Genomic DNA, 26274 nt, shown 5'->3' on the forward strand with positions numbered 1-26274 from the left:
GCACTTAACTGGTTTTTCTCTCTTATAAAAACTCTGTTTCTCTGTTCTGAAAGTTTTGTAATTGTAATGTTTCCTGAAAATAGCAAGAGACTGGAACAGTTACATTTCACTCCTGAGCTGAATCAGTTTTGGTAGAACAAATAAACTGCTGAATGAGGATGTAACACAGCTCAAATATTATTCCTCATTAAAAGTGTTTTCAGGAAGTTTAACAGCACAGAACACAAACAAACTGATGATTTTCACATTGAAACTACACAGTCTGCAAATTCTCTCTTCTAGATGGTGATGTGATCCTGGAGAGTCCTGTCCATTCTGTGCCTGAGGGACATCCTCTGAGTCTACGCTGTTTAATTCGCAACACAAATTCCTCAAATCTCCGATCAGTTTTTTATAAAGGTGGATCAGTCGTCCAGAACCAGACTACAGGAGAGATGATTATCCATGAAGTCTCAAAGTCAGATGAAGGTTTTTACCGCTGTGAATACCCAGAGAGAGGAAATTCAATGAATAGCTGGGTCTCAGTCAGACGTGAGACATTTATTTATATACAATTGTGACTTATTGAGTTTAACTTATCATGTTGAGTATCTCTATATAATGCAATGTGAAGCTATAGTGCTTAGTTTCTACAAGTCTTTGTAAAATATGTATTGTGTTCACGTGTGTTTGTGTCTAAATGAAAATGATTTTATTTGTATATCAGTTTGATCTAAAAATACAAACAGTTGATGAATAAATTGTTTTTGTAATTTTTGTTGTATTCTTTGTCAGGTCCATCACATGTAGAAGTTCCATTCTCAGTGCTCATGCTGATCAGTAGTGTAGTGACGGCCTCTCCGTATCTGCTGATCACCATCATTCTGCTGGTCAAATATTACAGAGCTCGAGGTAGGAACTCTTCAGTACCTCACAACATTACACATAAGGAGCAAACTAACGTTATTATTGCAAGAACAAAACGTCAACTTAGAAGAAACATAAATAATTTGACCATTTTATTTTAGTTGGGTTTAAATGTAAATTGAATGTTACTTCACACATCTAAGAAAATGTACACATCTGGTTATATTATTTCTATTTAAAATGTACTGTAATAATAATAACTATACTGTATCTGATTGTAACTGGGAGAAGGGATAGCTTTTGGAGCTGTAGCTGCTGGGACATCAACTTCTTCTTCTTCTTCTTCTTCTTTCGGCTGCTCCCATTAGGGGTCGCCACAGCGGATCATCCGACTCCATACCACCCTGTCCTCTACATCTGCCTCTTTCACACCAACTACCTGCATGTCTTCCCTCACCACATCCATGAACCTCCTCCTTGGCCTTCCTCTTTTCCCCTTACCTGGTGGCTCCATCTTCAGCATTTTTCTACCAATATAATTCATGTCACTTCTCTGCAAATGTCCAAACCATCTCAATCTCGCCTCCCTCAACTTGTCACCAAAACATCCTACATGTGCTGTCCCTCTAATAAACTCATTTCTAATCTTGTCCATCCTCGTCACTCCCAACGAAAACCTTAACATCTTCAGCTCTGCTACCTCCAGCTCCACCTCCTGTCTTTTACTCAATGCCACTGTCTCTAATCCATACAACATCGCAGGTCTCACCACAGTCCTATAAAGTTTCCCTTTCATTCTTGCAGATACCCTACTATCACATATCACTCCTGTCACTCTTCTCCACCCACTCCACCCTGCCTGCACTCTTTTCTTTACTTCTCTAACACACTCTCCATTACTTTGCACTGTTGACCCCAGGTACCTGAACTCCTCCACCTTCTCCACCTTTTCTCCCTGCAACCGCATCACTCCACTGCTCTCCCTCTCATTCACACACATGTACTCTGTCTTACTCCTACTGACTTTCATTCCCCTTCTCTCCAGCGCATATCTCCACCTCTCCAGGCTCTTCTCAACCTGCTCTCTACTCTCACCACAAATCACAATATCGTCTGCAAACATCATAGTCCAGGGAGACTCCTGTCTGACCACGTCTGTCAACCTGTCCATCACCACTGCAAACAGGAAAGGGCTCAGGGCCGATCCTTGATGCAGTCCAACCTTCACCCTGAACCAGTCTGTCGTACCTACTGCACACTTCACTGCCGTCACACTGTCCTCATACATGTCCTGCACCACCCTCACATACTTCTCTGACACACCTGACTTCCTCATACAATACCACAACTCCTCTCTTGGCACCCTGTCGTACGCTTTCTCTAAATCCACAAATACACAATGCAATTCCTTCTGTCCTTCTCTATACTTCTCCATCAACATCCTTAAAGCAAATAAGGCATCTGTGGTGCTCTTCCTCGGCATGAAACCATACTGTTGCTCACAGATGGTCACCTCTTCTCTCAGCCTGAATTCCACTATTCTTTCCCATAACTTTATGGTGTGACTGATCAACTTAATTCCCCTGTAGTTACTGCATGTCTGCACATCTCCCTTATGCTTAAAGATCGGTACCAGCACACTCCTTCTCCATTCCTCAGGCATCCTCTCCCCTTCCAGAATCCTGTTAAACAATCTGGTTAAAAACTCCACTGCCATCTCTCCTAAACATCTCCACGCTTCTACCGGTATGTCATCTGGTCCAACCGACTTTCCATTCTTCATCCTCTTAATCGCTGCTCTCACTTCCTCCTTACTAATCCTATCTACATCCTGCTTCACCAACTCCACATCCTCCAACCTTCTCTCTCTCTGATTTTACTCATTCATCAGCTGCTCAAAATACTCCCTCCATCTTCTCAACACACTCTCCTCACTAGTCAACACATTTCCCTCTCCATCCTTTATTGCTCTAACTTGCAGTACATCCTTCCCAGCTCGGTCCCTCTGTCTGGCCAATCGGTATAAATCCTTTTCTCCTTTATTAGTGTCCAACCTCTTTTACAGCTCCTCATATGCCTTTTCCTTGGCTTTCGCCACATCCCTTTTTACCTGCTGCCGCATCTCCTTGTACTCCTGCCTACTTTTCTCATCACTCTGTCGATCCCACTTCTGTTTTGCCAACCTCTTTCCCCTAATGCTCTCCTGCACTTCCTCATTCCACCACCACGTCTCCTTGTCTTGCTTTCTATTTCCACACCAAGTACTTTTCTAGCTGCCTTCCTCATCACTCCTGCAGTAGTTGCCCAATCATCCGGCACCTCTTCACCACCACCAAGCCCCTGTCTGACCTCTTCCCTGAACCTCACACTACACTTTTCCTCCTTCAGTTTCCACCATCTTATTCTTCTTTCAATCCTTACATTCCTCCTCTTCTTCTTCGCCTCCAAAACCATCCTAAAGACCACCATCCGATGCTGTCTAGCTACACTGTCCCCCGCCAACACCTTACAGTCTCCAATCTCCTTCAGGTTGCATCTCCTACACAGAACATAATCCACCTGTGTGCACCTTCCTCCACTCTTATACGTCACCCTATGATCCTCCTTCTTAAAATACGTGTTCACCACTGCCATTTCCATCCTTTTAGCAAAATCTACCACCACCTGCCCTTCCACATTCCTCTCCTTAAAACCATACCTACCCATCACCTCCTCGTCACCTCTGTTCCCTTCACCTACATGCCCATTAAAGTCTGCCCCAATCACCAATCGTTCTTTCCTAGGTACACCATCTACCACTTCATCTAATTCACTCCAGAATCTTTCCTTTTCCTCCATCTCACAGCCAACTTGTGGAGCATAGGCACTGATGACATTTATCATCATCCCTTTAACTTCCACCTTCACGATCATCACCCTATCAGAAACTCTCTTCACCTCCACTACACTCTTACTGTACTCTTCCTTCAGAATCACCCTTACACCATTTCTCTTCCCATCCACACCATGATAAAACAGTTTAAACCCACCTCCAATGTTCCTGGCCTTAGTCCCTTTCCACTTGGTCTCCTGAACACACAGCATATCTACCTTTCTCCTCTCCATCATATCAGCTACCTCTCTCCCTTTACCCGTCAAAGTACCAACATTAAAGTACCAACCCGAACCTCTACTCTCCTACACTGCTCTTTTTCCTGCTGTCTCTGTAGACGTCTTCCTCCTCTCCTTCTCCTCCTTCGGCCAACAGTAGCCCAATTTCCACCGGTACCCTGTCGGCTAACGATACCTGTGGCGGTCGTTGTTAACCCGGGCCTCGACCGATCCGGTATGAAATTCTCATTTGTGATCCGCATATTTGATTTGGCACATGTTTTACGCTGGATGCCCTTCCTATCAAATGCCGTTGGTTGTTTTACTGGTATAATCATCTTGAGGGAACTTGCAATAAAAATGCCTCCATTCTTTTCCTCACCAGCTCAAACTCATGAGAAGAGAATCGAAACTGCTGTTCTGGAGGAGTGAGCAAATTTCATGTATAAGAAGAGGATGCGATGCCATAAAAAAAAAAAAAAAAACATTTTATATTTATTGTTATGATTGTTTGATAATACAGATTTATTGCTATAAAGCAAAGCTACAAAAAGCTAATATTTTGAGGCAGCGTGTGAGGATTGTGCTTTGCTTCTAAACTTAAAACCTTATATAAACTTGCACATTGCAACCGTAATACATTTCATGTCACACTGATAATTTTGGTGTGCATAGATGAGATCAGACTTTAGGTGTGTTTTATTTACTTTTTTTTGCAGCTTTGTGAACTTTTAATTGTAGCTGTGTAAGAAGGTTTGAGGTTGGTGTGTTTTTATAAAATAAATGCATAATTTTCTATTCACTGAATTTCACATGGTTTGAATAAACTACCCGAAGTACACGTTTATTCTTAACAACTTCTTTACCTTTTTAATTATATATTTTTTATATATAATCATGTGTTGTACTTATTTTTTAGGTTCACTAAATGTTTTACATTAAACCAAACAATTTAATTATATAAAATTTTTTTATTTCTTTCTAAAAGTGGATCACTGGATCCTGTAGTTTTATTCATTGTATATTACTGACACTCATAAAAAAAAAACCCCATCAACTTAACCATTGTATTCTGTTTTTTATACTAATACGCTTAATTAGGAAATGCTTGGACATGACCTGAGCCTGATCGATTCCCAACAGAGTGGGACAAACCCTGTTGAACCGGGGCGGAAGAGACCCGAACTGAATCATATAGCCTCGCTCTACAGTGTGCAGGACCCATCGAGACACCTCTGACTGGGCTTCCCAGGCTGACCCAGGGCTCTCAAGACTGACCTCTGGTACGCCTAGAGCCTCTCACCACCTCTTAGTTGAAACCCTTTAATTAAATATGACAGTCCTCAGGTCTGTCACCTCACCGGGCGTAGGAACAGAGCGTCACGTGGGATCCCTCTCTCTGCACTTCCCGGTGGGAGGTGCTGGGTTGTGGTTGGGGCTACGCCTGCTCAGCAGCCCCATGAGAGCAGTATGGGAGGTACCACTGGAATAATGCCGATTGTTTATTTGCTTCCTGAAACCCCTTGAATGGAGTCGCTAAAAGGTCTGAGGGCGAGTGTGGGGCGTCCCGCAGCATGGCTTTGTCCTTGTCAGAAATGTTTGATGGGGTGAGCCACAGATGTAATTCTGTGGCTGTTAGGGTGGCCATGGACTGGCCAATGGCCTTATTGGTCTCTTTAGTGGCTCACAGGGCCATCTGCTAAACGGCGGAGCTCTTGCATCTGGCCGCCAAAGATGTCTCCCACATCGAACTCTCGCAGCAGGTTGATTTGGTTTGCCTGTAGCACCACATAGTGTGTGGTCGAGGAGTATGCTATACCCACCAATGCTGGGAGTTGGCTCCCTCGAGAGCAAGTGCTCCGCTCCCTAACAATCCACACAAAGGGACACACAGCCAAAAAGTGTGCTCGTTTTTTTTTCGTTGCCTTTTTTTTATTAAAAAGACAAACATAACATTAAATTTTCACACAGAGCGCTTTGTGAAACAGAAGCTGTTGCCGGCTTCACTCCATGTGCATTTATACTTCCTATTCATGACGTCACCCTGTTGGTGACAGTCTGCCTCCAATTTTGACTGAATGCATACATCATTTCGGAGCATGGACAATGCGGTCGCATTCCCAAAGCGTTGCGATGCAGCTCGAGTTCCTCAATGGGAACCGATTAGAAACAGATTGTTTATTACAAAATGGATTAGCTGTTCCGAGTGTGAGCCTATGGTGCTCCCCTTGTCTGTTGGTACCAAAAGCTAATCATTCCTTTCATTTCTGTACAGATTATAGAAAAGTAAATGCTGTGACAAAGCCTGACTAGTTTCCTTAGAATAAGTAATAAGAGTAAGCTGACTCGTCGTTCTTGCTGATGAGACCCACCATTGTCATGTCATTAGCAAACTTGACAATGTGGTTCGAGCTGTGCATTGCTACACAGTTGTGAGTCAGCAGAGTGAACAGCAGTGGGCTGAGCACGCAGCCCTGAGGGGCCCCAGGGCTCAGTGTGTGGAAGCTTGGTCTTAATGTGCCTCATGACGAGCCTCTCGAAGCACTTCATCATGATGGGTGTGAGCGCGATGCGACAATAGTCATTGAGGCAGGGGACTGTAGACTTCTTCAGCATGGGAACGATGGTCGTCTTGAGGCACGTAGGACCAACCTTGCTGCTCAGGGAGATGTTGAAGCTGTCTATAAAGACATCCTCTGGCTGTTGCGCACATTCCTTGAGCACTCTGCCGGGAATGTTGTCTGGTCCAGCAGACGTTCATGGGTTAACTCTGCAAATTTTTTTTACCTCTGCTGTGGTTAGACAGAGCACCTGGTCACTGGGAGGAGGGGTGGTCTTCCTCACCTTCATGTTGTTCTCTACCTTAAACCAGGGGTAGAAGTCATTCGGCAAGTCTGGGAGGGAGGCATCACGGTCACAAGCAGGTGATGTTGTCTTGTAGCTCGTTATCACCTGGATCGCCAAATGCGCTGAGTGTCTCCGCTGTCCTGGAAGTGGTCATGGATTTTTTTTGCGTGTGCACGCTTCACCTCTCTGATGGCATGGGACAGTTTGGCCCTTGCTGTTCCCAAGGCTGTGTTGTCCCCTGCTCTTAAGGCAGAGTCTTTTTGTTTCAGCAGCGTACGCACTTTTGCAGTCATTCACAGCTTTTGGTTGGAGCGTGTAGTGATGGTCTTGGAGATGGTTACGTCATCAATGCACTTGCTGATGTAGCTGGTCACTGATGATGTGTACTCCATCAATTTGATAGAATCTTGAGTCTTGAAGAGCAGAAGTGGCTCCTGCTGGCCAGGGTCTTCACCTGTTTCAGAACCGGTTTAGAGTGTCTGACGAGCGGTCTGTATGCTGGAATTATCATGGGGCTGAGATGGTGGCGGGGATCCCCACGATACACACTGGAAATGTTTGTGTAAACAAGATTCAGCGTGTTCGCTCCTCTCGTTGCAAAGTCCACATGCTGATAGAGTTTAGGAAACACAGTCTTGAGATTCACATGGTTGAAATCTCCAGTGCTAATAAACAATTCGTCAGGGTAAGCATTATGCAGGGCACTAATAGCACCGTAGAGTTCACACAGGGCCTCCTCAGCATTAGCGCTGGGGGAATGTACACTCCGATAGTGAAGACAGTGGTGAATTCCCGTGGTAAATAAAATGGTCTGCATCTTACAGTCACGAACTCCACTAGTGATAAGCAGTAGCGTGAGACAAGCACAGAGTTTTTGCACCATTCTGTGTTGATATTAACACACACACACACACACACATGTTTTTTAGCATAGCTCTTCGTAGCACCATTTAACTAGTTCAATGTAACTTGGCATTATTATTTTGCTTTGAATGTGATTTATTGTATATTCTCATTTTTTGTATGTAATATTTATGTTGTGTTTTAAACAATTAATGTAAATTTAGATGGAATGTATTACTGCACATACCAGAGGTACTATCCAGATCCTGTCAGATCTGTTGTGTAGGACTTGATGTTGATATCCCTTATTGCATACTTGAGGCACTGATGAGACTCTGTGGGATGGTCAATTCAGTGATGGCGCCCTCTACCACACTACTCCTCAGTCCTTCCTTTTCCTGAGGTTGCTCCTTCTCGTAACTCAGGTTGCTCCTTCTCGTAACTCAGTATACTGAGGCACCGCTGAGACTCTATGGGATGGTCCACTGAGTGATGGCACCCTTGGGTTGTCAAGTGGGCAACCTCCTTCCTGGGTGTTTCGCTGAAAGGCCCACGACACCTCCAGAGGGTTCAGCAGTGAATCCCAGCGTCCCAGGTTCAGTCCCTAGGTGCCATCAACTCCCTTAAAGACCCAGGCAGAGTCTTTTCTCTTCACGCACAGCCACTGGCTTCCCTTTTCCGCAGCCGCAGAGAGGTCTTTGACCGCCTGCTGGTAGGCCTTTTCTCGTACTCCCATCTCACTGAGTTGCCTGGATGTTGTGGTGGCTACGAACCCTCTGCAACCTACCTCCACTGGGCGTACCTTTACATTCCAGCCTTGTTGTTGTGCCTCGGCTGCAAGTTCAGCGTACCTCAGCCTTTTCCATTCATTGGCCTCCTCTACTGCACCTTCCCAGGGCACGGTGAGCTCGATGATGTAGACAAGCTTGAGCGAGGCTGACCACAGAACAAGGTCTGGTCGCAGGTTGGTGGCTGCAATTTCAGCTGGGAAGCAGAGTTTCTTATTTTTTATTTTTATGTAAAGAGAAAACAGTTTTGTCTGGTGTCCGAAACTAATCTGATAACTGTTCTATAAGCCAAACGGCAGGGAAAAGAGTAGAATGGCGTAGGCAAAGTGTTGGCAAAAATTTATTTATTGAATAATCCTAGTTGAATACTTATCAGTAATGAGTCTGACACCACAAATTAAGTGTTACACTATATTGCCGAAAGTAGTGGGACACCCCCTTTTCTATTCTAACATGAAAATGCCTCTGTGTATAAGGCAAGGTTCAAAAGGAAATTATTGATTTATTCAGTGTGGAAGAACTTGACTGGTCTGCATGAAGCCAAGTCCTAATCCCATCTGAACACCTTTGATGTCACTTTAGATGTAGACCTCGAGCCAAAAACTCAAACCAAACACCATTGACTTGTACATATGGGTAGTCATTTTAGACACTTCCAAAACTGTTGCAACAGAGATGGAAATACAATTTGTAAATACATTAATTATATTTTTCTCTTTGTTGCCACAGTTTTGGAATTGCCTTTTTCTGTTCTAATGAAGGGTGTGTCCCAATACTTTTGTCCATATAGTGTAAGTAGAAGTCCTTAGTGTTTGGTCATTAGTTTGTGGCTCAATGTCTGCATATAAGTCCCACCAGAAGTGTTCATCTGGGATTAAGCCTTTGCTTTCTGCAGACCAGTCAACTTCTTCCACACTGACTGAATCAGTAATTTCTTTTTTGAACCTTTCCATACACAGTGGCATTGCTATTTTAGAATAGAAAAGGGTCCTGTCCAAACTGTTGCTATAAAATTAGATGCATACAATTCCATCGAATCTCATCATATGCTGAAACATTAAGATTTGTACTTATGGAAATTACTATAGTCAAACCTGTTCATTAGAAGGGGTGTCCCAATACTTTTGGCAACATGGTGTATATTCAAGCAAACACAATGGAAAATTGTGGCATGTGTGATTTTGAGTGACCTATCTTAAACAATATAAAAATCTCTTTGTGGTCAAGCAGAACTCAATCAATTAAAAATGGGTTTTGATTCTGTGTTTATGCTGATAACACAGACCCAGAAGACACTCACACAGAAGGGATGAAGAAGGGGGTCTTAACTGTCATTAAAGATGACGTTGCCACCATCCATTCAAACCCAAATGTAAGGTGTCTGTCTGTAGTTTTAGAGGAGCAAGTTGTGCTGGATAATGTGCAAGATGTCCCTACAGCTGTTGCTCTCCTATTTGACTTGATTTATGATATCAAAAACATTAGCTATCCTAAAGAACTAAAATACACTTTTGAAACTATTTAGAAAGTGTTTATTTGCCTTGACCCCCAGTGCTCTTCAAGAGTTCAGTGATTCAAAACAAATTGGTAAAGTTGAAGTAGCTGAAGTTCATATGGCTAATCAAAAGTGCAAGTACTGATTTGTTCCTGTTTGTTTAGTAGCTGTATTACAGTACAAGATATGCCAAAGTCAGTTTCGAGTTTTAATGTAAGGTTTAATGACTTTCAAGTTTTGTTTATAACAGTTAATACTTCATTGCTCTAACGAATGTGTTGAAACTCTGCTTGTTTATTTCTGGAGCATTTTAAGATTATTCAGGCACTTTGAGAACAATTTACTTTACTCCAGCACTTTAATGGCATTACAAGATTGCCTTTTTTGCCTTTTATTTTATTTCAATTTTATATATATTTTTTATTTTGAATTATTTATTATATTTTGACTAGAGAAAAAAACTATCTGAATCCAATTTTTGCAGTTCATGTTGACAGGAAATGTCGCTTGGCAAAATCTTAAAATAAATATTATTTTTTTTTAAAAAAATTTCTTTTTTCATTGTGTTTACAGTATGGTTTGCAATATCTGTGTTTGATTTTTAAAGTAAAGGCCAAACAGGAATTTGTGAAAGAATTTTTTAAAAGATTTTTAAGATTTAAAGCTGTAAATTAAAAGAAGAAAATTAAGTTGAACCAACTTAAAAAATTTAGTTAATTTGCTGCAAAGCTTTTTTGAGTTTACTGAACTTCAGGTCTGTATTTCTCCCTACTCGTTTTTTAAAGTTCACTCAACCCCCTTTTTAACTTTAATCAAACTTATGATGACTAGTTAGATGTATCTACTGAGGAAGGTTAGATGAACTTACGGAGGAAGTTATACCTAACTTATGCTAGCAGTTTCAATCCACTTTCTACAATGATTTGGCATAACTTTAACCATGAAAGTTGAGTAAACTCTAAATTGCTTTGCAGCAAATTTACTACATTTTTTAAGTTAACTCAACTTTTTATTTTACAGTGTAATGATCTATTGTACAGTTGTGTGAATACATGTAAATAATTCCACTTGTCTCATCGATATACCACCACCTTGTGTTATTTTATAAAGATATCCATTCTAAATGAATCCCGAGCTAGTTACTCTGTGCGGCCTAACCCTAGAGTGGGTCGTAACACTTAACATTCCTAACATTCATTTAAAAAAATTAAAGGCAACTGAAATATTATATATTGTTTTCGATACTAGGTCTTGTGAAGTCCATGCTTTGATGGGTAAGATCATGCTTTGAAGGGTTTGATTTGCTGTTTGTTCACAAATCAAATGTGTAGAGTGGCTAATTTACTGACTTTAGTGTTCCTGTCAGCTTGGATCAGTTGACCACAGGACCATAGCTTCTTTTTTTGATTAAAAAAACTTTTGTTAATGTTTTAAACTTTCACAGTACGATCATGTTGTAAAATCAAAGAAGATCAGCAGTCAATCACCTGTAGGACTTGATCTATATCAGCATAATTTTATGCATTTTGCCGTGTCCTTAAAATTCTCTCTCTCTCTCTCTCTCTCTCTCTCTCTCTCTCTCTCTCTCTCTCTCTCTCTACTTTCTTCTCTTCTCTCTTACTTGAGGAAGTGGTAAGGCCTTAACACGCATCATTTCTCTGTCAGTCTGTCACTCAGTCAGTCATTAGAAGGAGAGGATGGAGCTCACTCCACTTCCTGTGATGTTCTGTAAGTAAATGTTCTCTTTGTTCCTTCAGTAGATTGAGTGTTTGGGTATAAACTTTTATCATCTACAGATTGAACAGACTGACTGTGCTGATTAATGAGTTTGTGATTAGGATGTTGGGTGTTCACAAAACATCAGCATGATCCTTTTATTACTATTATTTTCTGTGCTGAAAAATTACAGAACAGCAAATTTATTCGTATTCATACTAATACCAAACTAGTAAAGAATGTGCATTTATATTTAATTATTGATTATTTAGTTAAATAAAGACCATAGTCCAGTTTTAGGGTGTTGGTTTTTGTAGTTCCGCTGGTTTGAGTTTTGCTGGTATGAGTGCAGGAGGAGGAGGAGGTGTTAATGTGTCATAAGTGACATAAAACTACTGACTATGGTGAATAAGTATATAACTTATTAAGCCAATCTGAAAAGCATACTGTTCACAGCACTGTTGTACAGCTGTTTCTTAAGTAAGACTGACATGTGTGTCTTATTGAAAGTCTTATTTTGGACAGAAGAGTCCACTCCTCATGCTACTGGTGGATAGTGGATTACAGTGTTTATTTGCAGTCTACATTTTCTGACTGATAAGTTTATTGTGTGATTTGGACATTTTTTCAGACACCGGGTTTAAATAATCTAATGAATGTAAATAATTCTGTATTTTTGTTGTTTGTACTTAATCTTCTGTGCTCTGCAGTCATCTGCTGCTCAGTGACAACTTCTTATAATCATTTGTTCTGCTAACAGAAAAATGACTGCATAAGGCTATGACTCACTGAACTGTTTTTAGCTGATGTGATGATGAAATCATCTTGACTTGACTTGATGATTGTGGTGTTTCTTGTGCACATCATTTTATTATTAATAGAATTTCTGTCTTTTCTACTATTGTAGTTTGTGGAGAGAAACAGCTCACAGCAAGATCAATCTTACACACGCAAACACCAAACTACTTTATACTGTAGCATATAATAACTTAGCAGTATTTATTAATCTATGTTGAAATAATAGTAATTATTGTGCAGAAACAAAAGCTTCTCATTAGTCCTGCACACATACAAAGCAGTGACACTGTAAAAGAACAGCTGGTTTGCAGTTGTTGTTGGGTTTTTTTATGTAGAGGTGCCAATTTAGCTGTGAAGAGCTGGAAATGGCGTGCATGTTCTCATGTGCATGCAACAACTAACTTAACCCCTTGACTGCTGGACAAATTGAACTCCACTGGTGCTCATGTCAAGTCTTTGCCTTTGTCATTTAGTCAAGTCAAGTTTATTTATATAGAGCTTTTCACAACAGACATTGTCTCAAAGCAGTTTTACCGAAATTAACAGGTAATGTGAATGGTGTGCATTTATCCCTGATGAGCAGCCATGGCGACTGTGGCAAGGAAAAACTGCCTTAGATGTTATGAGGAAGAAACCTTGAGAGGAACCAGACTCAAAAGGGGAACCCATCCTCATTTGGGTGACATCAAGAGTTTGATCAAAAAACTAACATGAGTACTGGAGTATAAGATTATAAGTAAATGTTCTTTCTGCAGTCTTTGGTATAAAAGCAGGAGCTACTGAGCTCAACATTTGTGATCATCACAGATCCAGCAACAGCTTTTCCATGCCAGAGCCTTTAAACAATTCAGGATGTCCAATGTCAAAACTCAACACATGTAGTGGGATCCATTCGGCACTGAAACGTCTCCAGATGGTTCAGGATGTTTGCGAGTTCGGCATCTACTTCTTTAAAGTCAATAATCTTCATGAAGTGGGACGTGACTGGAGCTGGCCAAACCTCATGAGGCCTTGGGATGGGGAGAGAAAGAGAAGCAGTGGAGTTTGCAGTTTTTTTTTTGTTTGTTTTTTTTTTTATGTAGAGGTGCCAATTTAGCTGTGAAGAGCTGGAAATGGCGTGCATGTTCTCATGTGCATGCAACAACTAACTTAACCCCTTGACTGCTGGACAAATTGAACTCCACTGGTGCTCATGTCAAGTCTTTGCCTTTCTCATTTAAAGCCTATATACAGCTCGCTTCATTAATATTGCCACCCTCAGTATATATGAGCAAAAAAGCAATTATTGTCACCTCATGACATAAGAATTAAATATATTTGTTATATAACCCTGATCTCAAATTACTTTGGACACTGTGTAAAATGTAAAGTAAACAGAATGCAACGGTTTGTAAATCTCATAAACCTTTTTATTCACAATAGAGCATTGAAAACATATCAAATGTTTAAAGTGAGGAAATGTAAAATTTTAAAGAGAAATAAGGAAATCTTTAATTTAATGGACCCAACACCTCAATAAGTTTAAGGCAGCACCATGTTTACCACTGTTTAGCATCCCCTCTTAGGAAACTCAGGAGACCATTTGCTGGAGTTGTGGGAAAAGAATGTTGTCCCATTTGTGTCTGATGAATGATTCTACCTGCTCAACAGTCCTGGGTTTTCTTTTTTTTTAGCTTTCATGATGCCACACCAACATGTGTTTAAAATGTCTCTACTGCATGTAGGTCATTTAAGCACCCAGACTCTTCTAATATGAGGCCATGCTATTGCTAAAGATTCAGTACGCAGTTTAGCATTGTCTTGCTTATATATGCAAGGCCTTCCCTGAAGAAAGATGCCATCTAAACAGCATCATGGTGCCGTCCCACATGTGTATGCTGCCCATTCCATATGCTCTAATGTGCACCTTATAACATCAGAAATGCAGGCATTTGAACTGATCCCCCTCTTCTTTAGTCTGGAAATGAGTATGGCTTTCATGGTGGCCAAAAATAATTTCAAATGTAGATTTTTTTTGACCACAGAACAGTTTTTCACTTCCTCAATTTTGTCTTACTCTATTTTATAAATAAGCTATTTAGGGGAGATGGCAGCATTTCTAAAACATGTTCACATTTAGCTCCTTAAAGATCTAACCTGCATCTGTGGATTGTACAGCAAACGTTTTCAAAGACCTTGATTTCTGGAGGTGTTTCTGAGCCCCTGCTGCCTAAAAAGTTTCTTGGAATATTGGGGAATTATACAGAAATTTTGGAAAGACATTCTGTTCTTGTATTGTTTTGCCCAATTTATTTTTTAGTTCTTGATAGTTTTCAAAAGGTTTAATGGTTTCAATTTCTCATAATGATTCAGTTTAGTATATTGTTTTCTTTACACGTGTTCAGTTTTCTCAAATATCTGCTGGTTTTAATTATACAATGAATCTTGAACACATTCTCTGGTTCTATCATGTTCTCTGTTTCTGTTTCAGTGCTGACTGAACTCATAACAATGCTCCATGCTGAAGGTGATTATGGTCATATAATATTTATTGTAGTTATGCTTTGCATTTATTTGTTGTGTATGTCTCTGATTTAGATTGGAGCTGAGCAGGAATATATTTGCACATTACTATGCAGAATTGTCTTTTTCAGTTGCTTTCAGGATATTTCTCGCATATCAGTTAATCCCATTCAGTTTAAACTCAAATTGGATTCTGACACTCTGTTGCAATGAGAAACCAGATTCATTCACACAGAATTGTGTTACTAGAAATCATTACTGTTCTAACAGCATACAATAGAGAGCGTTAAAAACATGACTAATGGCACCCTGTAGTGAGTTTGATTAATGAATTTAACTGTTTAAACTTGAAAGTCTGAGATTGAATGATACTATATGAACTAAAACCTTCATAGCATGTACATACATGTAGTTTTGAAAGCCAGAAATGGTTAATATTACAAACGGGGACTCCAGTAAGGCCACATGACTTTCAGCTTAAACTTAAATACTGAGACTGTCTCTGAATTCTGAACACTAACTGAAAGGATGTTCTATAACTGTAGGGCAGAAACCTCTGTCTCATGCTGTAGCCGTCCTTACCTGAATAAATAGTCAACTTTTGTATTTATTGATATTAATTAATATATTGATTAATCGTAGGGACACAGAAAGCTGTGTTGTCCATTCGACCTGATAAACAAGTGTACAAAGGAGAAAATGTTACACTCAAATGTGACATTCAGGGAGGAGGAGACACTGAGTGGAGATACATCTGGATGAAGAATAATAAAGTCTATTCAAACAGCACAACGCCAGAGATCCATATCCACTCTGTTAAAAACACCTTCACTGGTAACTACACCTGCAGAGGAACAAAAAATGACTCTCAGCATTTAGAGCTCAGTGATGCTGTTACACTGAATGTATCAGGTGAGTCTGTGGTAACACCGGGATGTTTACCAGGTCATTAGAACATTATTTGTGAACATAAGCATTTTTTTTTTAATTCTTTTACCACAACATTGAAAGGCTGTTAATAATTATATTACAGTTTTACTTATAAAAATATATATGTATATATAATTGTATCTTGTATTTCCTGTATAACAGAGAAACCAGTGCCAGTACTGAGTGTATCTTCAAAGAACTGGCTGACTGAAGGAGACTCAGTGACTCTAAGCTGTGAGGTTAAAGATTCCTTTTCAGACTGGACATACAGCTTTTACAAAGTTGCTCCATGTAAAATCAATGACAGTCACATCAAGTACAAGCTGCTGCTCCTCTCAGACAGCAACAGAGGATCTGGAGGCTCCTACACTCTTAGTCATGTTGTTCTAAATCACACAGGACTTTATAGGTGCAGAGGAAAGAGAGGAAACACAGCATTTTCCACAAAGAACAGCAATCCCAAGCCACTATGGATCACTGGTAAGGTCACATAACAACACTGGTGTGGGAGTGTTAAATGTAGATGCATGAATAAAAAGAAATCCTCAACATTAATACTGTAAATAAAGAATCTAGCTGTGTTATGTTTAGTGTAAATATCTTTATATTCACCCTCCTGAGTGATGAATGTTAAAAGCAGTTGAAAAGCCCTGAGCAGTGGTAGAGGATTATTCTTATACAAATAGCACTGTTTAATTAAAGATAGTGTAAATGTGTTCACTGCAATTTATGCCATGAAAACACAATTCTAATAATGCATATGAATTGTATTATATTAATTATAAAAAACATATTCACTTTCAATCACCACATTATCTGTTTAAAGCTGCTTTGAGACAATGTTCATTGTTAAAAGCGTTATACAAATAAAAATTAATTGAATTAAATTGAATTATAATATTCTGTGTTTAAGGTGAATCTCCTCCAGTGTCTCTGATTATCAGTCCCAACAGATCTCAACACTTTACTAATCACTCTCTCTCACTGAGCTGTGAGGACCAGAGTCACTCTTTAAAAAGATGGATATTGAGAAGATACATGCAAAAAATGAAACTGGCAAATTGTTCACAAGGGGATTTAGGTTTAGGGTCTACATTTAACATCAGATTCCTCTCCATATCAGACACTGGAGTTTACTGGTGTGAGTCAGAAACTGGGGATAACAGTAATCCTGTCAACATCACAGTTCATGGTGAGTCTTTATGTTCTTTGATTATTGTTAAAGGAAAACAGGGAAAGGTTTATTTACTGAATATTTCTAACTGGGAGAACTGTTTGACAGGACGCACATAACTGGTTTTTCTCTGTTATAAAAGTTCTGAAAGTTTTGTAATTTTAAAGTTTCCTGAAAATAGCAAGAGACTGGAACAGTTACATTTCACTCCTGAGCTGAATCAGTTTTGGTAGAACAAATAAACTGCTGAATGAGGATGTAACACAGCTCAAATATTATTCCTTATCAAAAGTGTTTTCATGAAGTTTAACACCACAGAACACAAACAAACTGATGACTTTCACACTGAAACTAAACCGTCTGCAAATTCTCTCTTCTAGATGGTGATGTGATCCTGGAGAGTCCTGTCCATTCTGTGCCTGAGGGACATCCTCTGACTCTACGCTGTTTAATTCGCAATACAAATTCCTCAAACCTCCGATCAGTTTTCTATAAAGGTGGATCAGTCGTCCAGAACCAGACTACAGGAGAGATGATCATCCATAAAGTCTCAAAGTCAGATGAAGGTTTTTACCACTGTGAATACCCAGAGAGAGGAAATATAATGAAGAGCTGGGTTTCAGTCAGACGTGAGAAATCTAGTGAGAAAAGTTTTTTGATTTTGATTTTCTCTTAACACAGTTTTGTTTTTAAAATCTTACATTTTGCTGTCTTTCCTTCCTAAATCTCAGGTTCTAGATCCAGAACTGGTACAGAAGTTATGGTTATGGGACTGAGTTTGGCGTTTTTGTTCATCATTTTATTTATCGTAATGATCCTGCTGTGGTGCTGTAAAATAAAGAAAGGTCTGATTATTTTTTTATTAAGTGAAAACATAGAATAGAATGTAATTCTTACTTTAAGTTTATAAAAAAACAATAAATCACGTTGATTTATATGGAACTATCAACTTGATTAAGGTGTACTTTAATCCTAACAACATGAATCTCAATCTAATATTAGTATTTATTAGCATTTTATCCATAGTTTATATTTATAACTTTTCCTCACTGTGCAGATGTTGACCCCATTTAAATGTAGAATTTTTCCCCCTCTATAGAAAAGCAGAAAACCAATCAGACATTGCAGTGGAATCAAAGCCAGTCAGGAGCTGAAGACTCTCAGGCAGGGGACACACCACTTCAGGCTGGTCAGACTCTGTCTCTGTGAATGTTTTTTCTACACCTGGTCACTAAACATATTTTTTATATATTTTCTGATTTTATTTTTTTTCTTCATTATATTTTCTGTAGGAAGTGTTAATATTTATTCCACTGTGGATCAGGGAGATACGAGTGGAACAGGTAGATTATATCAAGCATTTCCACTTACCATTCAGAAGCTTAATTTTACAGTAGATTAATACTAGAGATTAAAGTAGAGAAGTGTTTAATAATGATTAACACTCTGCCCTGTGCTCAGGTGAAACAGCTGAGAGCATTGGTGCCACTAATGCACAGGTCATGAAGACAAAGAAGAATGGTAGTGTTTTTTTAATGCCACAAAAATTTATGTACACAACTTGTATACACAGTCATTTATTACATTGATCATCACTGCCCTGAATAAGTGCCCCATGCTGAAATACAATGATATTACTGCTACTAAAGAAACAAGAATAGAGACTTTATCAGTATGTTATAAGCTGGTAAACATTGTGATGGTGTTTTCTCTACAGATGTTTATGCTGAATCTAGTCATGGTGATGTGACTTATGCTGAAATAGAACTAATAACAAAGAAAAAATCTGTGAGAAAAAAAGGTACAGATATAACTAATGAGATGGATTGTTTTTCTTTTCTTCTTGAGATTAATTCAAATTATGTTCTTTTTAGAAAAAGCCAGTGGTGATGCTGACACTGTTTACTCAGAGCTGAAGGTTAACATGAAGGTACAACTGATTACAACAGATTGTAATAAAGCTTAAAAGAAAAACATAATGAAGTTAGAAATATGTATTGGGTTCTGCTCTAGAGGTTATGAGGTGAACTACAAAACATTTAAATAATCTTGAATGAAAAATCTTGAATAACATTTTGCAGTTCACGTCTTAACCACTAGAACAAAAATGACCTCACTGAGCAGTTTGTTGGGGAGCAACTGGACTCTGAGACTGGACTGTTGTGCGATAGAAAAATGTTTTGCAGTCTGATGAGTCCAGATGTATGTTGTTCTAGAGTAATGGGAGCATCAGGGTAAGAGGAAAGGTGGATGAAATGATGTAACCATCATGCCGAGTGCCTACTGTACAAGCCTGCAATGGCAGTTTTATGATCTGGTGTTGCTTTAGTTGTTCAGGTCTAGGGTTTGTATGCATGCCATAATCAAAGCAATCTAATAAATGCTAGAATTAGAGAAAACGCTTTGAGATCATTTAATGTGGGAGAAGTGATAGCTTAGTGCTAAAGATGTTGGACTTCTGATTGGAATTTGCCACTTCTGGTTACTTTAGTAAGGTCTTTAACCCCCAACTGCATTAATCCTTGAGTTACACTGGATAAGGACCAAATGGCAAAAATATTTAGTTCTCATAATTAGTAAATAAATAGTTAAAGTACCTTAACTTCTAAAAGCAAATTAAACAATCTTAATTCCAAAAAAGTTTGTATGAATGCTGTGCAAGATGTAAATAAATTGCAGTGATTTCCATTATAGAATTATAACTGTTTTAAATGCAGTGCCTCCAATATTGATTTTCTCCCTTCAAACTTGCACACAGAGATTTCTCCAGATTCATTGATACTATTGATATTATGTACTGTAAATGATGAGAGATTCAACTGTATTCATGTTGAACATTATTTTGAAAGTGTTCTACAGTTTGTGGTAGTCTTTCACAGATTGGTTAAACGCAAAGGCCACTCTAAGATCCACTATTTATACCCAATCATCTTACTGATGTCAGGGATCCACCAACCACACCCTCACCAAACCCTCCTATCACTCCAAGCAGCTCTCCTACTTACTAATCATCTAAACCTGGCCCAAATCAGTCATCACCCTATATAACCCCCGTTCCTCCACAGTCTTATTGTCCGTTCCACAGCTTTGACTTCAGAACGTTGTTGGACTACCCAAGCGCTACTGGTTGGTTGCTCTTTCTATACAAGTTTTGTTTGTTTGTTGCTCATTCGGAGTCACAGCTTACATCAGGGTTAAATTAACCTGAGTTTTGTTGCGGTTTGCCGTTTCTCTGCCTTGCCCTTTTTTCCTTCATTACAAAGAACCTTTGTGAATTTCACTTCGGTTTCCGGCACGTTCTTTCGTCTGACAACTGACCTATTGATAATTAAATGAATTAGTTGCAAAATGTTTTACATCTTTTTAATTTTTAAACTTATTTTTTTCCAGAATTTAGTTGTCCAAACTTTTGAGATTGTTGTGTTGCAGCCATCAAATTAAAAATGTTACCAAAAATTTTTTATTTTTGTTAAATTCCCTCAGCTTTAACTTTTGATATGTTTTTTGTTTTTGTTCTGGATAAAATATGGGTTAATGAGATTTGCAAATAAGTGCATTCTGTTTTCTTTTACATTTTATAGTGTCCTAGCATTTCTGGAAATGGGGTTGAAGAATCAGAAGGAATTTTTTTTTTCTCACTGCAGTGAGCCATGTATCCAAGTCTGTGAATAAGACACATGCGGACCACTGGGTATGGAGGATGATGTTACTTCTGTACAGCAGCAGTGGAATAAGTCATTGCAAATTCAGTAGCACAGCTATACAAGATGAAAGAATAAAGTAAATGTTAATGTTACATAATGTTCTATTAAATCTTTCTATTGCGCTTCAGATTTAACCATTTGTTTGAAATGCATTTAGAAGTTGTAGAATGGACTGTTGCCAGGTGAACTGCAACTGTTGCATATATAATCTAGTTTCAGCTTGTCCTTAGCTCATCAAAAACAAAGCTCATTATCCACATTTTTATTCCCTCTAAATATGTTGAATATTCATTCTACCTTTACTTCTAAATTGTTTTCATGAAATTTAAATTCATATCTTAGTTAAGGTCACTGTGTATATCCTGATATAGCAGATCACTGCCTGCTGCCATTTTAGTATAATACAATGAAATGATGTGACCAGTGTAGTGTGTTTGCAGCAATTTTTTCATTAATGCTTGTTGTTAATTAGTTCACAATTATTTAATAGAACACAACTGTATATATTTTTTGTTTTACCTTTTCAATATTTTTTCTATATATTCCTTTACCATATGTCACTTGTAATATTAATTCTGATTGTTTTAATAATAGTACTAATGCTTTTGTAATCATGTTTAGCTGACACCTTCTGTCCAAAGGAAACAGGAATAGTACTGTATTTTTATGTCTGCAATAATAAAGATGTTGATTAAAAATGGACTAAAGCAGGGATTTTTTTCAACTGGTTCTGTGCCAGGGACCACCATTCTGACTAACAAGTAATCAGTGGCCCACTATTGTGTGTGTGTGTGTGTGTGTGTGTGGGGGGGGGGGGTACTCCTGGGCATGGTGACTTCGACACAGTCTGTCTATTCGTGGTGATATAGTGGTACATAGTGACAGCCTCATATCATTCTCTGGTTCTTGCCTTGCCCTGTACTTGTTCTTTAGATATGCCAGTGTGAAAAAAATGCTCACAAAGGTATGTAGTTGGAAAGGGTAAAAGACACCTCAATGCTTTTACTGTAAGCTCTGGAAATTCTGTCTGGCAACTTATCCAAAACTTCATAAGGGGTTGTGTATCATACATATGCCTCCTGACATAGTCTGTTCTATTCTATCAGTCTGGTCTATTTCGCGCACAAGATGAATGTGTACGCATATGATGCAAAACACAACGTTAGCAAAGCATAAGCCTGATAGGTGCAAAGCTATCCTCTCTTGTGTTAGTTTGAATATTTTAGATATTTTCATTAAATTCAGTTTTCCCACTAATGTGCAAATATTCTGGAAATGTTTGGGAAAATAAATTATGGAAAAAAAGGGATTTTAATAGTGAAATTATGTAGATTGTCACGGACAACATGCAATGCCGCCGCTGACCACTAGGGCTTGACCACTGGTTGAAAACCCCTGGATTAAAGTATGAAGTTACTCAAATATAAACAGTTGTTTTATTTGACTCATTTATTTGCATTGGGTTGATTGTACTTAATTTAACAGAACATCACAGGTTTAGGATTTAAACACAGAAATGTGGGTTAATTTGTTGTATTATATTCTGCTTCTTTACAGTAATATCTAAAACCATTTTATATGATTATAAACATCTATTGAACACACTGATATGCATGAGGGGAACTTGACTGCTCTTGCACTCACTACTGCTCCCTCGACTCTTGATGCACTCCTCTAATGCTAGGATTTTCTTCATCAAAGAACAAACTAACTTATACTTACAGATAAAATTATCGCTAGCGACAGAGAAAAACTGACTGTACATGTCACACTTAACACACTGAATGAGCTGGATGCTGTAAACGCTGACACAAAAAACTAATTCTGGCAAATAAATCAACAACTGGAACCTGCCTCACATGGTTCAACAGCCATAATGTGGCCCCCACCTTCATGTCCATGTACATTTGCATTATTGCTTCTGCCACATTGGTTTTGGGAATCCAAACCTGACTCCCTTTTGTTCAGCTGGGGCTGACGGAGGCCATTGCCTTACCCTTCAGAATGTCGATTGCCCATCCCTTAGGACTAACTGACCCATGTTCAACCCATGTGCTGTTCGCATGGAACGCTTCTCCAAGCTCTTGATTTTTATGGCTTCTGTACCACCGGTTTGGCCCTCCTACTTGTCACAGCTTAGGCTGACGTCTCTTTCTGCTGGCAACAGCTGGCTATGGGGCCGATGCTTCAGCACCATTCATATTTAGGGCTAGTTGATTTAGCAGGTGAGTTGTTACACAATTCATAGCAGATTTTAACTTCCATGGCAACCAGCTTTACCAGATACAACTGCAAGAAAACGAGTGCCAGTTATCCTGAGAAAAAACAGTTCATCCAGGTCATAAAAATAATAAAGAATTCGAAATTAATTAATAAAAATAGAATAAAGAAATATAATATAATTTACGATAAAATAGAATATAACTGCAAAGAATTAAAGAATTATAAAAAATATATAGTAAAGTGATCTATCTGGCTGAATAATACATTCCCAGGTTGATTATATCTGTAAACATGTGTGCTTATTTCCGCAACTGGTCAGTGCAGGTTCTCAGAACTCTTTGATGCCACCTGGTCCCATTGCCTTCCCAATTTTCATTCAGCATGCAGCAATTCATGCTAATAGCAGAGTTTGCAATAAAAGCACAATAATAATTGGCACTATTAGCACTGCTAGTTCCATTAGCACTGAACTGCAGCTGTAAAGTCAGTGTAGATGTTAATTTTAAATTATAATCTGTTAAATTTCTGAGTTCCTGCCAGAGGTTTCTAGATCCACTTCGCTTTGACAGTGTAAATGTCTACTTGAGGTGCAATGAGGAACACTTGGTGTTGCGTTTGGCAAAGGTAAATAATGGATTTGACAATTTTGTCTAGTGGGGAGGTGTTTTTTTATTTTATTTTCCACTCTCTCCCAGGTGGTTTATTTTTTTCTCTTGTATTCAGGCCGGGGAAAACACACACTCTCCCAGTCCTGCCCATCTTCCCTCGACGCCGACCCAGGAACCTGCGTCCAACCGCGGATCAGCATGTCTTCACTCAGCATCCTTCTCTTTCCCTCACGTCACCATGTCCGTCGTCAACTCTGCCCTCTTCTCTCTCCCCAAAGTTTGTTTCTATCTCCTTTTTATTTCCATTGCCAGACACTGAAAGAGAGTGCACTGAATAGTCTCATCAGCAACAGGTGTGCTCTTAATGCTTGTTTTGTATTCGACTTGTGACCCCGTGCTTGTCAATCCCAACACTGCCTCAGGAGGCTTTCATGGTGGTTTTTAAATCTGCCACAATACTAGGTTTGAACAGCACTGAAGAACCCTGGTGCATGAGTGCATGAAAAAAGACTTGAGAGACAGGCAAATATTTAGGTAACACAAGGGTCACATTTACAAAAAAAACCCTGGTTTTGCAAATTCTTCTTAATCACAGTTAATGCTGTGTATGTGTGTCATGCAAATTTACCAAGCATTATTACACAGTGATTCTGTCTCTCTCACCAAATATGAGAATCACTGCCAGTTTGACTCATCGCCAAACACAATGCATGCAAACAGACTTTTTGTAGTATGACAGTAGTATGTTCCACCACAGGCACCAGTTAAGCGCATTCTAATTGCATGCCTCATTTATCTACAGTGCATTCAGAAAGTATTCAGATCCACTTTTACTTTTTAAATTGTATGTTGCAGCCTGATACTACAATTATTCAAATCTTTTTTTTTTCTTATTAACAGACAGTACCCCATAATGTCAAAGTGAAAACAGAAATCTCATAATGTTTGTACATAAAAAATAAATAAATAAATAAACAAGTATTTAGACCCTTTACCCATGATGCTACAAGCATTGTACATCTACTGTAGATTAAGGAATTTTCTGGCATTCTTCATGGCAAATCCTCTCAAGCTTGACACTTTTAACTCTTTCAGAGTCAGGGCTCAGTCTGGACCACTCAAGGATATTCACAGAGTTGTCCATAAGCCACTTTTGTTGTCTTGGCTGTGGGCTTAGGGTCAATGTCATGTAGGAAGGTGAAATTTTGGCCCAGACTGAGCTTGTAAGCACTGTGGAACAGGTTTGTTTTTAAAGTTTTTATTTTACTGTACTTTGCTCGGGGGAGTGGTGACTCCAGCGGTTAAGGCGCTGGGTTGCCGATCGGAAGGTCTGGGGTTCAATCCCCGGTATCGCCAAGCTGCCACTCTTGGGCCCTTGAGCAAGGCCCTTAACCCTCTATGCTCCGGGGGTCCCTTACGAGGGAAATATCAAGGTTCGTGACGTCGGAGTGACGTGGGGCCGCCTTCCCGTGGGCTCACCACCCGCAGGAGGGACTGAAAGGGACGGTGCTGTGAGGATTGGGCAGCAGTCGAAGGCGGGGGCCTGCTTAGACTGCTGCCCCCGCGAGCCGAATTACGAATAAGCGGGAGAAAATGAATGAATGAATGAATTTTACTGTACTCCATTCAGCTTTTTCTGACCAAAGTCCTTTTAACTCTTAGAGTGCTACAGAAATAAACTTGACTTGAATTGCTGCAGAAAAAACCCACCACATGATGCTGCCACCATCAAGCTTCACTTTTAGGATGGTTTTCAGCATGAATGTTGCCACTCTGCCATAAAGCCTAGATTGGTGGAGGGCTGCAGTGATGGTTGTCCTTCTCTACACAGGATCTCCAGAGCTCAGTCAAAGTGACCAACGACATCATAGTCACATCATTTACTCACACACGCACATTATTTAATATAAAATTTGATTGATCAGACCAGGCAAGTGTATTCCTATACCTTTTTTTTTCAGAACCAGCATTAACTTCAGCAATTTGAGCTTTAGCAAGCTTGGCTTCCAATGACCCTGTCATCAGTTGTGTGTGTGTGTGTGTGTGTGTGTGTGTGTGTGTGTGTGTGTGTGTGTGTGTGCGTGTGTGTGTGTGTGATACTGATTCAGTTCAGTATATTGTTTTCTTTACACGTGTTCAGTTTTCTCCAATATCTATTTTTTTAATCATACAATGAATCATGTTCTTTGGTTCTATCATGTTCTCTGTTTCATTTTTTTCAGTCCTGATTGTACTCATAACAATGCCCCATCCTGAAGGTGATTATGGTTATATATTATTTATTGTAGTTACACAAAACAATCAAATGTAAAGTATATGTGTCTGATTTAGATTGGAGCTGAGCAGGAATATATTTGCACATTACTATGCAGAATTTTCTATTTCAGTTCAGTTCTATAATTTAATTAATGAAGTTATCAACTGTTTAAACTTAAGAGTCTGAGATTTTATGATACTCTATGAACTAAACCGTTCATAACATGTAGAGTATTTTAGTTGTCCAAAAAATATCATTCACTGCTGAATTTAGAGTGTCTGTGGCACCATCCTCTGCAGCTGCAAATTATTTTCAGATGAAAGCAACTTCATGTTGGGTCATCAGAATGCAACAGGCAGTTTTGAAAGCCAGAAATGGTTAATATTACAAACAGGGACTTCAGCAAGACCACATGACCTTCAGCTTAGATTTAAATACTGAGACTGTGTCAAT

At 39.1% G+C, this 26274-nt stretch overlaps 1 protein-coding gene across 1 annotated transcript in view; it reads left to right on the forward strand.

Annotated features, from left to right (window-relative positions):
- LOC310726650 (uncharacterized protein) overlaps positions 1-26274 on the forward strand; it is a gene marked incomplete at its 3' end in the record, with an annotated part of 68545 nt that overhangs the window by 41864 nt on the left and 407 nt on the right. The window contains exons 15-19 of the mRNA XM_083542393.1: positions 283-531; positions 17761-17874; positions 18129-18218; positions 18322-18372; positions 18491-18592. Coding sequence (XP_083398519.1) covers positions 283-531; positions 17761-17874; positions 18129-18218; positions 18322-18372; positions 18491-18592 — 606 coding nt within the window. The remainder of the gene's footprint in view (positions 1-282; positions 532-17760; positions 17875-18128; positions 18219-18321; positions 18373-18490; positions 18593-26274) is intronic.

The sequence above is a fragment of the Silurus aristotelis genome, assembly GCF_946808225.1.
Source record: "Silurus aristotelis genome assembly, chromosome: 5".
Lineage (NCBI taxonomy): Eukaryota > Metazoa > Chordata > Actinopteri > Siluriformes > Siluridae > Silurus > Silurus aristotelis.